The 17806-nt window shown below is 38.2% G+C and overlaps 1 protein-coding gene across 1 annotated transcript in view; it reads left to right on the top strand.

Annotated features, from left to right (window-relative positions):
* Positions 1–17113, top strand: part of rin2a (Ras and Rab interactor 2a) — a 35416-nt gene extending 18303 nt beyond the window's left edge. Inside the window, exons 3-12 of the mRNA XM_017464438.3 lie at positions 282–370; positions 1593–1791; positions 2735–2849; positions 3864–3936; positions 4438–4529; positions 6993–8285; positions 13095–13403; positions 13489–13620; positions 13760–13923; positions 15097–17113. Coding sequence (XP_017319927.2) covers positions 282–370; positions 1593–1791; positions 2735–2849; positions 3864–3936; positions 4438–4529; positions 6993–8285; positions 13095–13403; positions 13489–13620; positions 13760–13923; positions 15097–15420 — 2790 coding nt within the window. The 3' untranslated portion in view covers positions 15421–17113. The remainder of the gene's footprint in view (positions 1–281; positions 371–1592; positions 1792–2734; positions 2850–3863; positions 3937–4437; positions 4530–6992; positions 8286–13094; positions 13404–13488; positions 13621–13759; positions 13924–15096) is intronic.
* Positions 17114–17806: the final 693 nt, after the last annotated feature.

The following is a 17806-nucleotide window of genomic DNA, read 5'->3' as shown; positions in this document are numbered from 1 at the left end:
TGAATTAGACTTCCATCATTAGTACTACAGGTTTCTATACGTGATGTAAATATTCATGATTTCCAGTCATTTAGTGTACTGTCAGTTTTCCTGTTCTCCCTTCGGTAATGTTTTCTCTGAATCTGGGGTCAATTTAAATAAAAGGGAAGCAGCTCTGGACTGGATTCAGAGCAGCTGTGACTCATGTCTGAATCTGCAGAAATATTATTTTACATGCACGCACAAGTGCACAAGAGCATGTTACAGGTCTTTAACTCTGCTGTGTTTGGGTGTCTCTGTAGCTGATAGACACATTTTCCACGGAGATCTCAGAGCTGAAGCAGGAGATGGTTCAAACAGCTAGAGAGCCAGACACAAAGCTCCTACAAGGGTGAGTCCTCTCGCTCCCTCATTCTGTCTCTTACTCACTCTCTTTCTCTCGCTCTGTCCTGATCTTTCACTCCGTCTCGCTCTCTCACACTCTCACTCCCTTGACTTCTCATATATATTTATAGGTGGCATCTAACAAGAGGCCTCGGTTGTATTATTATATTTGTTTTGTTTTTTTTATTAAGCAGTTGTAGCAACTTCAGTGATCTGTTGGATGGTTCTTTAATGTTAAATCCAAGAACCGAACCCAGTTAATTAACAGTGGCTTGTTTGGCCAAGAATAAAATGATTAACTATTAAATTAGCTGTCGCTCTGAGGAGTGTATGTGGGGAGTGTTTTTATGTTTTAGGTATATCTGACAGTTTTTACCTTGTGGGAACATGTCTGATCCCCATGAGGTACACTACTTTTTTTAAACAAAAAGTCATTTCTTTAATAAAATAAAATAAAAATAAATAAAAGAGCCAAAAGTATGCTTTTGGTTACTGAAGTTAAGGTTTGTATGCTTTTTATGCGTACAGAGTGTGTGTTTTTAATGCTAATGCTGTCCACTAGGGGGTGCATTTTCCTCTTTAGTGCCTCAGCCTCATTGGTGACAAAATAATATTTACGGGAATTTTTTTTTTCCCATATGCAAGCAATATTTCGATTTTTAATTGCAGAGGGTTTTATGATATACATTTTGATATGGATTTTATTAGAGAAACTACACTATGTTAATATATTGAAAATGTGTTTGGCCTGGTTTGTATTTGTTGTATCACATTGGCTCTGTAGATGGATTTAAAATGTAAAAAAATGATGTATGTTTCCGGTTCTTTCAGGGATAGCATGCACATTTTATCGCATAGACTCAGTGTCTCGTGGCAGAACAACAACAAAGATTTGATATGCACAAGTCTGAGCTAGCAGTTTTCAGTCATGCTACTCAAGCACATCTGCACTACACATTTTAGTGTTTCTCTTTTCTAGCTCATCTTTTTTTTCTTTCTTTCTTTCTTTTTTTTTTTTTTTTTAACAAATTGTCAAACTGAGTAGCGAGTATGTTAAAATATGCAGCAGTTCTTCAGGACCAGGATTGGGAAGTGCTGTTCCAGATGCTCTTATGAACATCAGATATGACTGATCAAATTATTTTCCATGGAAAGTGTTTAGCTCTGAATAAAATGAGATATTTCCATTGACATACATTGCAGCCATTCATTTTTTACTCTCTTTGTAGTCTGGAAGGGGAGGTGAGTGGCCTGTTCCTGCAGTCGTCGGTTTGCACTGGTGCAGCAGGGGTCCGGGACTCTGGCTATGACTCTCTAGGCCGGCGCATAAGTGTGCTGGACAGACTGACACACACACACCCTGTCTGGCTTTTACTGCCACTCAATGATGAAGAAGCAAAACGCATCCTGCAGCCTCAGCCACCCGGGGTGAGCATACTGTACACACCATGTATCGTGTATGGGCATATATATATAAAAATTACACACCACACACATCAGTTAGGTTGCAATTTACGTTCATGGCCGGAGAATATGATCTGTAATCTTTCAGTTCAGTTTAGTTCTGTTCAGTCTCGTTAGTATAGCTCTATATTGTTTCTGATCTGAAACTGGACATCCTTATGAACAGCTACAACAATGTTTAATTCACTTTACAATTGGCATTTGTTTGTGTTATCATTCTCATTATTGTAGTGTTAACTTCTTATAGCACTGATTTTAGGATTGTTATTATGTTTGCACCAAGCTAAAAGGAGCATATTTTCCCCTACTGGTTGCATATGTTACATATGGTATACATACGTTAGTGGCTTATTATACAGGCATATAGGGTCAGAAGTAGACACATTCATGTAAAATATTCTGTATTTGTAAGTATGTTTTACAGTGAATCTTTATTTTTAAAAAAAAAGCTTTGGTACACCTTATAACTGCATGTCTATAGGCCATCCAAACCCATGAAGTTTTGGAGATTTCTGTTTGCCACACCAATGGTTTATGAACGAGATCATTTTGAAGCATGTGAATATGCCTGCTGGCATATTATACTTTATCAGCGATTTCATTAGCTATATTTCAGCTCCTGGTAGAAGGTTAAAAGTGGCTATTGTAATCTGAAATACAGTAAATGTCAGTTTTGACATCAGAGTTGAGTTTAAAATAGCATAATGAGCTTTTTTTTTTTTTTTTTTTATTAACTGCTGATTATGCTCTCTGAGCCAGAGCTAAACTCATGATGTTGCATTGCGTAACCTGACCTGAGTGACATTTGAAATCTTAATCACATATACAGTACCACAGCACAATGTTGAACATTGGTGTAATGTTTGTCTTCTATCTTTTGTCCTATTTCTTTGTGTATGTGCTGTAGACATTTCTGGTAAGAAGGTCATCTAAACTCCAGAAGAAGGTGATTTCCATGCGTATGGACACAGACAGTTCTCCAGTGACTGTGAGGGACTTCCCAGTTACAGAGAGCCAGTACAGTGAGTGCCAGACAATACCAGAGAACCATGTCTCTCCTTTCATCTTTTCACTTCCTTCTGCCCACCACTTAAAAAAAAAAAAAAAAAAAAAAAAAAACTGACTGGTTTTACCTGTCTATTTTTTTGCCTTTTATTGATCCACTGTGTTTGTCTGGACATTACAATGACTGTGTGTGAGCTATATTTAGCTGTGTGGCTTAGTGTTCTCAGACCGTGTGCTGTCAGTGCTTTATAGAGTCCTAGGTTTTGGTTTTTTCCCTAGTTGTTTAAAACCATAGTTTCCTAGTTGTTTAAACCAATCTATTTTCCAGCTTTGTTACAGACAAGTATTTGTCTGGAATTCAATTCCAGTCTTTCAGTTATTAATGTTAAGGTGTTTTTATCATAAATGCATATTACTGTACATTTATTGTATTAATAATTGTGTTTTTAATCATTTAATTATATCCCAAGGCAGTACATCTGACTACTTACAACCTTAAATTTCCAAAACGGATCATATTAAATACCATATAACACTGCAGCAGGAATGCAAGGGTTAAAATATGTGGTTAAGAAAATGGGTCAAATATTGTAAAGGAGCTTAAAATCTTAAATATAATGTTTTCTTCTCTGAAATACCCAAAGGATTTTGAATGCCAGTTGTTAAGGCATTTATAATTACACTTCTCACAAGATAATTAAAATAAGATTAACGCTTTCCTTTGTCACTGCAAAAACCCATCATGTCCCATCTTCTGGTGTGTTTTTTTTTTTTTTTTCTTTTTTAATTAAAACTGAATAACAGGGATAATGACATTTCCACAATAACTTGCTGCCAGTTAGCACATCTGTTTCACATTAACCCAAATTTGGTTCTCTCCCTCTATTTGTCCCATATTCCTCTAACAGTGGGAGGTACTTATGCATACGTGGACTTTGACAGTGGTGCAAATGCAAACCTTTCTAGCTTCACTGTGCATTACTACTGCTAGTGGTGGTAAATTCTTGTGTGTATGTATGTGTGTGTTTCAGCCTTCTCCTTGGAGGGGTCAGGGATCAGCTTCGCCGATCTCTTTCGACTGGTGGCTTTTTGCTGTATAAGCAGGTAAGAGGATCTACATCACTACACAATAGACACAAAAGCCTTGCTGCAATTCTGTGAGAGCGAGTGAACAGTATAATGCGTGGTGTTTAATGGAAAAACATTTTTGTAATTGCATGATACTTTGTTGGTGGCTCAACTGCCACTAAAGTATTGTTTTTAGAAACGTATTATTTTTATGTAATTATTGAATATGCTTCCTTGTTTAATGCTGAATCAGTTGTGTTATCTTGCTTTGCAAGTTTATTGTACCATGCAACCCTTATTATACTCTGTGGCTGCCTTGCCGAGGCTTTCTCTTTGTCAGTGCCACACAGTAGACAAACACAAGCCTCTGTATGTCAGCCTTTTCACATGCTAAGATTCACAGCTGAAGGACCACATTACTGTCTCTCTTTATTTTCCCCTCAAGAGCAGAGCTTCTATACTGTTTTAAGAACCTTATAGGCCCTATTAGTACACTTTATACCCTTAGTCCCCTTTGCCTGTGCCTCTTCTCTGTAGGGATGTTCTCCCATTTACGTTGAAGCTTCCTGGGGCGATCTCTGCTGCAAAGACTACTACTGATCTAGAAGAAGTAGCCAAGTTAGGAATAAGTAAGTAACTTTTATCCTCAACCTTTACTCCTTTTGTATTATTCAAGTATCTATGAGTATGCCTTCCTGTGAAGCCTTATGACTCATTCAAAATTATTATAGTTCTGTGACTAATTATGATTGTATAACAGTTATGATCGTAATTAAACCTAGAAAGACTTAAGTTACATATAATCTCAGCTGATAAAGCTCAGAAGTGTTTGTCTGAGGGGGCTGAATCAGGCTTGGGGTCATAAATACAGTGAGCCATCTGTGACTGGTTGAGGATGGGTGCTGGTTGAGAGCTCTATTGCTTTGAGGTAATTCAGTTAACTTATGAATTGTGCTCTTGAGTGTGTTCTTATTGGCAGTGTTTCAATACACTCATTTAATTCTGCTTTTCCCCTGCTAACCTATGTTCTCTTTATTTTACTTTAAGCTTATTCAGTACGGGTTTTTTTCCAGTTTGTTTTGTTTCTTTTTAATTTGACTAAGCATCGTATCACTCATCAGCTCACTCTTTTTTTTTTGTTTGTTTGTTTGTTTTTTGTGTGATAATAGATTTTATAGATCAATTTAGATTATATAGATATTTTTCAGAGTAAGGTTTTATATGGCTGCATTTACTGTATTCTAGTTTGTTTGTTTTTCCAAGTACATAAGCCAGGCCATTTAGCTCAACTTTCTGTATGCATACTTCTGAACATGCTTCTCGTGTGGGTGACACATTCTGATGACGTCACTTGCTGGAACTTGTCTAAGAGAAGTTTGTACTTTGTGCCTCTTAGCTATCACACAGTTCAGTTAGCTAGAAAAAGACTGTGTTATACAAAATTCAGTGTAATAGTACACTTCACTTGACGTATTACCTTACACCTGGCTGACGACAGTACAGTTACTTACCTGAATAAAGTTCAGACAAGTTTGAACTGTGTTGTTTCTTGAGTGACTCTGTGGTATGAATGTTTCTGTAACTCAGATGGTTTAATAATGTGTTTCATAAAAGAAAGAGCTCAAATTACAGAGATAAAAAAAAAAAACAAGACAAGCATTAGGAAAGACAAGGCATATTGTGTTGTAGAGATGTGAAACTTGAGGCAGACTCTTGCCACTCGATACAGAAAATAGAATCTGTCAGAATTCTATTCAGTCAGAATTCTAGTCAGAATACAGAGTTAGTGTTTTCAGTCTTAAGACAAACTGTGTCTGTGTGTTGTGTAATGGAGTACTGTACAATACAGACCAGTACAGCACGGCTTACTGCAGGCAAACACAGACATTTTCATGCTGGGATCACTGCCAAAATGGGCCCCACCTAGAGGATTTGATGAAATTCAGGATCTAGGTGGTGCCGGTCAGGTTTCAGCCTGGCTTACTATGCTGATTGGGAAATTTCAGGGGGAACTGAGGACACTACTTTAACTAGGGAGCCGAGAGGAAAAATAGAGCAGAGTAAGAAAGAAAGACAGGAAAAGGGAAAACCTAGCAAACGTTTTAGAAGATAATTGGTTTTATAACTGTTTTGTAATGTGCATAAAGACCGTGAAAAATAAAGACTGAGTGTGTATGTATGTGTGATGGAACCACACATACCACCCAGGTGTTTTACATCTGAGGAACTGATCATCTCAAACCTTTGACCTTTAGTTTTATAACAATGAGTTGAAATGTGGTTATCAGTAAAGATGGAAGTAGTGTGCATTCTCTGGTTATATTGGTAGAAGAATGTCTACATTTGGACAAAGGTGAAAAAAATCTGTTTTGGATATAGGGTGAGTGGAACGCATCCGAAGGGACAGCCTTTAGAATGAACATGTGAGTGAGAAAAAGTGGGAGGAGAGAGCAGCAGCGTCTGCGCTCCTCCCACCAACTCTCCAGTATGCATTACTCATACCATTCAGTATGTGTATGAACCGCACTCCTGTTTCCACACACAGAGTTGGAGCTATGAGCTAGGAGCTATATTTTTAATCGTTCCCTCTGAAAGAAACATAGACAAGAAGAGTTTTGGTTAATTGATGTAAGTATGGGTTTTAGTCCTTGATACTGTTATGACTAACATGTTTTCTTTACTCATTTCTCTTTTCATTACTGCTTTTCCTTTGGCCAGTCCTCCGATTCAGTTTTTACTGTTTGCACTGTGGGATCGTTGTGTTTGTTTGTGAGAAGAGTATGTGTGTTCTTGATTTATTGCATGATTCATTTGTTTTGTTACTTAAGTTTGACAGTAGTTTTTTTCAAATATTATGATCATTATTATTATTATTATTAATTTTGCTCAAATAATTTTTTTTCATCAAGCAAATAAATATGTCCTGACTTGGGCATAACCAACTTTTTTTATTGCCTTTATGAGTAGAGCATACTTTATAGAAATTTATTCTGTTATCTTTTTGGCCTTTTTTTTTACTTTAAAAAAAAAAAAAAACTTTTTTACATAATGACATTGTGGATTTGGCTATTGGCTCTCTTTATTTCCTTTAGGATTCTGGGACTCTAAGCTGTGCCAAAAGAAGAAGAGCTCTGTGCCTGATGGATCGGCTGTCCAGCAGGGAGTGAAGCAGGCAGGGCAAAGGAGGTCCCTTGGAGACAATTTGACACCTGTCCCACGTACTCGAACCCCATCCCAGTTGGAGTGCAGTCAGTCAAATGGGGCTCTGTGCTTCATCAACCCCCTCTTCCTACAGACACACCGCTCTGAACCTGCTTCCACAGAGATTGTGACCTCAGCAGCATCTGGAGACAACTGTGCACTTTCACACAGCAGCAGCTCCTCTACTCAGGTCAAAAGCCATACAAGGCCTCAAAGCATCCTTCGCCGTGCCATCAGCAAAGAATACGCTAGAAACAACGGCGTAAATAGAGGAGAAAGTTTGTCCCGCTCCCCTCCACCTCGACCACCCCCACCCCGCACCATCCCGAGTAGACCAGCCGTCCCAATCAAGCAGAAGAGCATGCCTGAGACTGGCGTTAGCTGGATCAAAATGCCCCAGGAGAAAACGGGCCTGCTGGGGCGCCTGAGTTCCTCGTTCAGCTCCCTCACCCTTTCACCCTCGTCACTCAGCCTCAGCTCACCCATTCCCATGCCATCTTGCCATGGAAGTAGAGCTTCCAGCATTCCTGATGCAGAGGGTCAGCTCTGCCACCTAGCATTGGAGGACCAGATCATCGAGCAGGCAGTGTCTCAAAGCCTGGCCAAGCAGGCATTAAGGAATGCAGCCTTGGAGAGCAGAAGCCCTGCAGAGGAGGGCAGCCCCATAGGCCGAGAGAGACTTAGTGACATTAGCATCTCCACCTCCTCCTCTGACTCTTTGGACTACACTCCCAGCTTCACACTGCCCGCAGCAGCCAGCCCCTCCAGAGCTGACAGCAGCCTGGAGGAGGAGGATGATGATGGCGTTGGTGTGGAGAGTGATCAGGAGCTGAGCATAGAGCCACCCTTCAAGCCCAAGAAGCGGCACAGCGCTGGCACGTTTGTGCTGCCACGGGCACTCAAAGGACATCTGCGTAAGGTCAGCGGCGTCTTTAATTCGCTCATGACACCAGAGAAAAGAGCAGTGAAAAGGATTGTAGAGCAATCCCAGAACAAAAGCACATACTTTGGTTGCCTGGTGCAGGACTACATGAGTTTCATGCACGAGAATTGCAGCTGCCATGAATCAGGCCTTGAGCTGCTGCAGACCGTCCGGCAGTTCATGACTCAAATGAAATCCTACCTGCTGCAGAGCTCGGAGCTCAACCCTCCCATTGAGTCCCTCATTCCAGAGGACCAGATTGGTAAGGACACTTTATATCCATTCCAACATATTTATAACAGGGCAATTCAGTGCATTTTTAGTGCAAAGCAAACAGAATAATTCTGACAATTGAAAATACATGTAAAATATTTTCCCCACCCAACTAAATGTATTTCCCCATCACTCAAATGTATTTCACCCATCTGAGGTATTTTACAACGAAATGCTATTGTATTTGTATACCTAAATAAGGTATGTTAAATCAGGCTTTTGTAAATAATGGCCAGTGTAAGAGTCAACAAATAATTAGTTAGTAGATACTATAACAAACATCTGGCATATGCTTGATGGTCTGGGAAAGCTTGTTGGATGTCACTCTGGCTGAATTCTGCTAAACAGCCAAAAAAAAAAATTCTTTCTGTCTTTCTTTCTGTCTTTCTTTCTTTCTTTCTTTCTTTCTTTCTTGGCCAAAATTGTGTTTTTCTGTCAGCAATATACTTTGACTTTGCCAGTATCTTAGTATGTTAAGAAAACATGTATATGTTTAACAGACTCTCGTTGATCTTTTTTCTTCATTTAATCTACTATTTAACCTTGGCTCTACTTTCTGCCTGCAAAGATTTCGGGTACAGAGCTAGTTTAACAACAGCATTGGTAAATGCAGTCAGTCTACCTAAAGAAGTCTAAAACTTTGCTAGCCAAGAATGCTCTTCTCACGCAATGGAAGGATCTTGATTTGATCCAGTTGTTTGGGCAAAGTTGATCTAGTCGTTCAATAAAGATGGCTGTAGACAAATAATACCTAATAAAAATATTACTAACAAGAAATTTACTAAACAGAACAGATCTCACTGAATTAATCAGTGTTTATTTTCTGCTAATGTTAACAGACAATGATCAGTTACAGAAGAGATGACGATGTGTTTAATATTTTAATTGCAACAAGGTTTACCTCAGTCGATGAAACAGAGGCTGATGTGGATGGTGATTCGTGTAATTCTTTAAAATTTGGCAGTAAAAATTTTTCTCCAGGTTATAAGTGTAGAGGTAGGTGAGGTGTCTTTCGGTGGAATTGGACTGAACTCTTTAAATGCAGTTTTCTCATTTTCACTTTTACGCGTCGTTGGACAAAAAGAGGAAAGTCTGTAGTTTTCATGACTATATCTAGTAGAAAATGTACACATTTTACCAATGTGAAGAGCTTTTGGTTAGTGACGTACTGAATATTTCTTTCTTTCATAAAATGTGTTTTCTTGAAACTTTTAAAAAGCACTGCCTGCAGTATAGCTACAGAATGTACAGAACAGTATACCTGCGACTGACTGGAATCCACCATCAAGATAAAAAAGCAGAAGCAACAGAAACACTGACTTATTTATTATGGAGAAAAGAAACTGATTTATATACATTTAAATCCTAAGTACCAACTTATTGTGCTTTCAGATGCACCTGCTGTGATGTGATCAACTGTTTGGAATGTTTATGCTAACTGGTTTCATATTACTCATCTTCTCATAATTGCTCCTAATGCAAGTCCAAACAGAACTGCATGTGTTATATTTGGATACTAGGCTTTAGTACATGAGCTGTGTAGGTGACAGTTGCGACAGGCCAACAGGTAAATTCATGTGAAAGCAGACTTTCCTTTTCCATGAGCTGTTAGTTTTTCTTTTGTATCTAAAAGCCTTTATCTGTTGTAATGTTGTCCAGGTCTGAAAGCTGCTCATTCATATTTTTGCAACAGAAGTGGGCTAAGGGTAGGGGTACAATCCTTTTTTTTTTTTTATGATTATTTTGCCTTCGGTTCTAACTTGTTTTGAGTTCAACAGGAACATTGTGTAATCCAGTTCCGTTTCTCTTTGCGCATAAACAGTCGGTTCTGCTCTCCAATAAATGTTTCACTCCAGATGTTTTGTGCACATCTCTCCAGCCAAGTGGGCCAGTGTCTCCTGCCCCTGCAGTGTGCTCTCCACCAATCCCTGCTAGCGCTTTTGAGGCAGCCCCTCTCACCCTATTAGTAAATGGGTAGGTGGATGTAAGTCGAGAATGCAGTGAGACGACACAAAAGGACATTTGTTTTCTATTTCTCATTCGATTTTTGCATACAATGCATGTGTACAACAAGGATTTTTCATGTATGCAAGTGCAGTCACATCACCTAGGCTTCACAGATACAAAATTAATATCAGGGGGTTAACTGCTCAGATTAAACAGTCTCCTGTCCAAGGGCTATTTTAAGTTGGGAGAGAGATGGTGCTCGTATCTGTTTATTTAACTCACTTCTTGTTGATAGCAGGAAAAGATGTATCTTGCTCTTGAGATGCCTCAGGAAGCCCTGTTTCCTGTATGCTGACGAGGTTTTGAGGGGTTTCCAAAATGTAGAAGCAAGAAAAGAAACTGAATTCGGTGGGGTAAATATCCTTTTGGAACAAATGAAAGGTGTCAAGGAACTGAAGATTCATGCAAACAATGAGGGGATTTTTTTACTCTGTTTGTGCGTCTCAGTGTGTTGGAGAATGACGCAACTTGTGGCCATATTTCACTACGAAGGCCTGTTTAATTTTGTGTGGGAGGCTTCAGTGGATTCACTTCTCTTCTCTCTAAGCCTGTGGCTTGTTTCTCTGCTTTGGACTGTGGAGATAGGTTGGGAGGGGTGGGGGTTGTTCTGTCGTTGTTGTGGCGAAAGTTTGCACGCAGTAGAAGACAGCCTCCCAGACAGGCTGGCCTTGACTGATTGCTGATCCTAGTCTGTGTTCTTTTCCCATGAGCTCTCTCTCTTCTTTGTCCTATCTGTTACTATCTGTGCACAACAAGGCTGCTCTCATTCAGCAACATTAGGCTCTAAATGACATTTTTATTGATGTATGGACAACTGAAATGTTGTCCGTGCATCAGTAAATGTCTATTACACACTTCTGCATATTGTGAGACAGAAAAATTGTTTTTAATTCACTTGACTGCATGCCTCGTTTATGTATGAGGATTTGTGTAAGCAGACACACGTTATTTCTAATTGTAGAACCTGTTCTTGTGGTGTTACAGGGTTTGTCAGTTCCTTGATAATACAGGTCTGGTAACCTTGACTGATTATTTCCAGTAGACATTAAAAATCAACTGGATGAAATTTTGCAGAGACGCACAAGGGCTGTTTTAGTGGGGTGAAGAGAGATTTAATTCCTGTGGATTCCTCAGATATATGGTGCACATTGAATACTTATGGAGTGGCTGCCACAATGCTTGCTGCACAAAGCTTCGGGCTTCATGAACACCCACCATGTTTTGTAGGCGAAAAGCATGGGCAAGGCAGACTGGGTATATGGAACTGTATGTTTCTCTCCCCCTCATAACTAACAGACAGTACATTTACTGTGCATGCCTCAGGCACAGACAACAGAGAGTTGCACAAACACTTTAATAACTCTATAAAATGTCAGGTTACATGTAGGAAATGTCAGTTTACATTTATTATAATATTTTCCCTGTATTGGAGTTAATGCCAACTCATGGAACAAGACGATCAACTAAAGTTGTTTAACATGATATGAATAATGAATACATTTTAGAAATGTCAGAGTCTTAATGATTTAAATGTATTAAAATGACTGCTGTGGCGTTATGGAAGATTGTATGTGTCCTCTGTTAATTAGCATATGTATCTGATTATAATTGCAATTGGAACAGTTGTTGAATGCATGCATGTTTCCCAGCCATGGGCATTTCTAATGAATGTTAAATTATGCTTATTATAAAGGGGGAGGGGTTGTTTTACGTGGCAGTCGCCTGTAGAATGTCTATAAAATGACTGGCAGTAGGCACATCCAAACTCATACAGGCATTCCAGACCCATTTTCCATACGTGTTTTTTTCAGCTACTTGCTAAGGCCACTACCAGATCTTAATCCATTGTTGTTGTTGTGTTCATGTTGTACATATCTTCCAAGTTATTTGTAGAAGTAAGGAATAAAAAAATGACTACTGCACCTTTTTATGTAAAGCTCCTGTTTTTAATATTTATAGTTGTAAAGTTTTAATTGCCCAACAGTGCATACTGTAGCAAACATGCATGAAATGTATTGAGCAATGAGGAATGCATTGTTCTATCCTAGTTTATATTTGAAAGTTATTGGTATCACAGACATGACATCATCTGGTTCTCTGCAGAGTGGGGAAGGAGAAAGAGAGAGAGAGAAGAAACATCACATGCCTGAAAACTGACCAAGGAACATTTACTTCCCTAGTGCAGAAGTGAATATTAAGCTAACTGGAGGACATTTTACTTCACAGTCAGCATTCCTGGTCACCTGAGTAGGCAGTTATACATTATGTACTAGAGCCTTGTGGTTTAACTTCCAGTGCATGATTACTCCCTTCTGTAATATAGTCATGAGCTTTGAACAGCTTTGCACAATCATAGAGAGGTAAATAATGTCTACTGGAGTTGTGTTAATGCACATCTAAATTGTTCTGTGAAATGTTTTGGAGAATAAACTGTGGAAATATTGAGTGAATGTATTCCCCCTTTTACTGAAAAGGAAATGTAATATTAGCTCTGTGGGAGGTCTCAGTCTCCATATATTTATAGCCACAACTATTTCTGTTTTCAACACTTCTAAATACAGCTCCTAGTGTCATATCGATATAGTGGGGGGGAACCCTTTGTCATTATTTTGCATATTTATTTATCATATATAATATGTGATTCCACTGAATAATTCTACTCTTTTCGTGTGTGGGGGAAATTGTGAATCATACTCTTACTTAACAACTGCAGCAGGTTATTTTTTTTTTTTTACAATTATCATGTGCGTGTGCTGACCATTTCTGACCAACTCTTCTATCCCTCTCTCAGATCAGGTACTGGAGAAAGCCATGCACAAATGCATCCTGAAGCCTCTGAAGCCTGTGGTAGAGGCGGCTCTACACAACTTCCAGGTGAGCAGTGGAGTCTGGCAGCAGCTGAAGGAGAACCTGGCATTGGCCAAAACCAAACAGCCGCAAGAGATGGGTGTAGACGGAGCCATGCCACCAGACCCTGTGGCCATAGAGAAGATTCGCCAAAAGTTCCACAATATGAGCAAGATGTACTCACCTGAGAAAAAAGTGTCACTACTGCTCCGTGTCTGCAAGCTCATTTATACTATCATGGAAGACAATTCAGGTAAGAAATAGTGTAATAGGAATACAACCATGTTTTTTATATCGATGAAGTTTTAATATGATTTTAATATGGTGTGGGATTTTAGGGAGAATGTACGGGGCGGATGACTTCTTACCTATGCTGACATATGTGTTGGCTCAATGTGACATGCCTGAACTGGACACAGAGATTCAGTACATGATGGAGCTACTGGATCCCTCTCTGCTACATGGAGAAGGTACCTCACACACTCAATACATCACTCACTATTGATTCATAAGCAAGACGCCACAGCCAAAAAGCACTATTTAGTCATTGTAGCTAAGCTGAACATTCTAATTTTAACTTTTTAAAAAAATCCTTTTCCTTCTTTGTAGGTGGATACTACTTGACAAGTGCATATGGAGCCATGTCTCTCATTAAAAACTTCCAGGAAGAGCAGGCTGCACGGGTGCTGAGCTCAGAAACCCATAACACACTCCACCAGTGGCACCGCAGACGCACAGCTCAGCGCAGCACACCATCCGTGGACGACTTTCAGGTGACACACTCACCACATACTCCACATGACTCATGTCCTAATTGTAGGTCAGGGTCGAATTTTATCATTTGTGTTTGGGAGAGATTTGTTATTATGAAGAGCACTAACTGACTGCAAAAAGTGCTTTTGGATACAGAAAAAGTATTGTGAGATGTTCAACAAAACGGTCAGTACGTCAAAAATATCACATCACTAATCTTGCTCAATGATTTACCGTAGAATACTCTACAGAAATGACACCAAAGCAAAACACATCTGCAAACTTAAGTGACCTTGCATTCAAGGCAGGGGGGTGGGGACAGCTAAAGTTAGGTAGCTACAATTACATCCCAGTTCAGTGAAACAGTAACAGAAGAGAGCAGGTTTAGTAACTGAACAGCATATAAGATGAAGTGGATTGTGTTTTTATTTCAGTTACATTGTACATCTCACTGATCTGGTGAGGATTGAAATAGTTAAAATAGATATCTATCTGTTCTGTGAGACGTAAATGACTTGGAGTAGGACTGGGCAATATGATGATGTAATATTGACTTTGTGATCAATTACGCCACAATACATTTTTCTGCGATGACATATCACAATATATTTTTAAAGATGTTTTTGTTGAAAACTCTGAAAGCAGATTATTAAATGGTCAAGTTTGATACTGTTTTGAATCTTTTCTTTAAAAGTGTGACCTTTTTAAAACATTTTTTTTACAGATTTCTTTTAACTTTTCCTCATTGTCTCTGTATTAAATTATTTCTTTGTGTAGACATTAAATTATATAATTAACTCAGTTTTTAATTTAACAGTACCGCTATGCCAGTAGTTTGAAAGCGAATCTACACATCATGATGCATATTGCATCTTATATCATACAGATGTCATTACGTATTGTGATATTTATTCATTTATTTATTTATTTTCATCGCCCACCCCCTTATGTCTATACGTTAAATTTTTTTGCCCGGAAAAAAAACTTAGCTTGACATCGTGATATGTATCGTCTATCATAAAGTTGTCTTCAAGTATGGTGATATATTTTTGACATTTCGCCCACCTATAAAATATTATAATGTTCTTGTTTAAAAAGGTTTTTTTATTTATTATGATTTGGTTTATAGATTACTAATCACTTGTTTTGTGTTGCTATTTGGAAAACTAATGTCGCTTTCTCTTTGTGTGTAGAATTACCTAAGAGTGGCACTCCAGGAACCAGACAGCGGTTGTACAGCTAAAACTCTGCAGGTGCGACCATACGCCACCACAGAGGAGGTGTGTCAGTTATGTGCTGAAAAGTTCAAGGTGCATGACCCTGACAACCATGCCCTGTTCCTGCTGACGGAGGAGAGCACGCAACAGCTGGCCCCAGACACACACCCACAGAAGATCAAAGCAGAGCTGCACAGTCGCCCGCAGATTCAGGCGTTTTACTTCATCTACCGCCGAATCCAGAACCGCAGCCTTACTGCTCCAGCAGACGAATTCAATGGAAACTCAGTGCCTGTCTGAACCCGAAGCTTCTGAAGCCTGCATTTCCTCTCTCATCTATAAGTTTTTTCACAGCACCACAAAGCCAATAGTGCTGTTTTGGAAATGTTTGCATCTGAAGGAAACGGAAAATGATGCTGTGCCCTGAGGAAAGAAGGAAGGAAGGACGTGTCTGACAGATGCTGCATTTTCAGCTCTTCTTTGTCTTTTTTTAATCTTTTAGGAACTGGAACGTGAGTATCACATTTGAGGAAGCTACTTTTATGTTGTATACAATACAAACGTTCACTATGAATGTGCATGTTCATAATGGAGCAAGGCCTATTTAATAGCTGTTTAAAGGTTCTCTTTGCTGAGGATTTTCTATACAGCTTCAGTATAAATAATGCAGTGCTCTACATGACTGCTCTTTTTTAAAGGGCAAAATGTACTTGATATGTTTTAAATAGCCTGCTAATGCTCATATGGTGGCTGGCTTCAGGAAGCTGCTTAGCCCACAGTCCGACATGTCATGTAATATGAGCAACTCTACTACCAAGGACATGAAGGAATAGATATCTATATCAGACTTTACACTTTGCATTTTTATATACTGAAAACCTAATTGTTAACATTTTATAAAAAACGTTTTTTATGCAGTTGCTGGTAAACTGCTTTCTTTTATATATGAAAAAATAAAATAGTATAATAATGCATGCAATTGTCGGTTAAGAATATCAACTAAGAAGCAGGCAGTGTTGCCAGTGATGTTTTATAATATGTGTTTTTGTATGAATGAAATCATGAGTCAGCGCTGGTAGTTAATCCGTAATCCACAAACATGTTTGTGCTCCCATCCCTGTTAATTTATAAAACACTTTTGGAATGAATATGAATATAAATGAAATCTTGAATCCAAGTTGTAGAGAATACTGTACTACTGACAAGCTAAAGGCTTGTGTGTGAATAATTCTGAGCTGCATCTCAGTGGTTTATGGTCCTTGCTGGCAAGTTTCTGAAAGTGTGCAGTGTAACAGGAAGGTTGTTTGAGAGTGAGCAGGAGTAGAATGTAAAGAAATTAGAAAGGATTATCTGGAAGGTAATACAAGAATGTGATTACATTCAGTGGAAGAACATCTCAAGCAGTGGATTTTATACACATTTTACTGTAAATTCTGATCAGGGAACAATTGAGTAAATTGTGGGGGTTTTTTTGTTTGGTTTGTTTTTGTTTATCATACGTTTATGCCTAACTACAAAGATTAAGATTTACCAAGTGTGTGATTTCCTGTTAAAGTGCTGTGCATTTTTTTTAAAAATTTTTTTATGTCTGGACATCCATGGTAGAAATGTTAAAGACTGTGATAAGTAGGCTGTCTGGTAAGATGAGACCAGATCAATGCAATACGCTAACCCCTGTAGCATTGGCAGAAACACGTCATGGGCATCAGGACAAACATAAGACGTGATGTTAAATTGTCTTTTTTAAGTCTAAATGTATAATGTAAATGTTTTTTTTAACTAGATATTTTAAGGTTGATACGTATATATTTATGCAATCTGTGCAGGGATTTATCACAGATTTTTTCTTTGGAGGGGAAAAAAAAAGAAAACCTTAAACCTTCATATGTCTTAAAATGTTTCACTACTAGCACTCCCATAAGTGTAAGTTTTGTATGTGGCATTTATTCATGAACAATACTATTTTGCACACAATAAAATAAGAATATATACACATCTGTCTATATTATTAATTTTTTTCCTTCATTCATCAATTCATCTCCAGTAACTATGGATCGGATGCTAGTCCATCAACAAAAAACACATTTGGATTTTTTACACACCTGGGGCAATTTAGCGTAGCCAAATATATATATATATATATATATATATATATATATAGAGAGAGAGAGAGAGAGAGATAGATATAGATATAGATATAGATATATAGATAGATAGTGTGTGTATTTATATATAATTACATATATAAAAATATATAAACTATATATATATATATATATATATATATATAAAAAAATATTATATATATAAAAATATTATTTATTTATTTATTTATTTATTTATTTTTTTACTTCCCAATGTTTGTTTGCCATAATTGGTCTTACAGTCCCCCAAATGTTTAAGGACCCACTTAACTTACAGTATCTCACAAAAGTGAGTATACCCGTCACATTTTGGTAAATATTTGATTATATCTTTTCATGTGACAACACTGAAGAAATGACACTTTGCTACAATGTAAAGTAGTGAGTGTACAGCTTGTATAACAGTGTAAATTTGCTGTCCCCTCAAAATAAATCAACACACAGCCATTAATGTCTAAACCGCTGGCAACATAAGTGAGTACACCCCTAAGTCAAAATGTCCAAGTTGGGCCCAAACTGTCAATATTTGGTGTGGCCACCAT

This window comes from Ictalurus punctatus, chromosome 3, assembly GCF_001660625.3.
Source record: "Ictalurus punctatus breed USDA103 chromosome 3, Coco_2.0, whole genome shotgun sequence".
NCBI classification, from domain to species: domain Eukaryota; kingdom Metazoa; phylum Chordata; class Actinopteri; order Siluriformes; family Ictaluridae; genus Ictalurus; species Ictalurus punctatus.
Note: the sequence above shows the minus strand (reverse complement) of the source record. Positions and strands in the feature narration are given on the sequence as shown.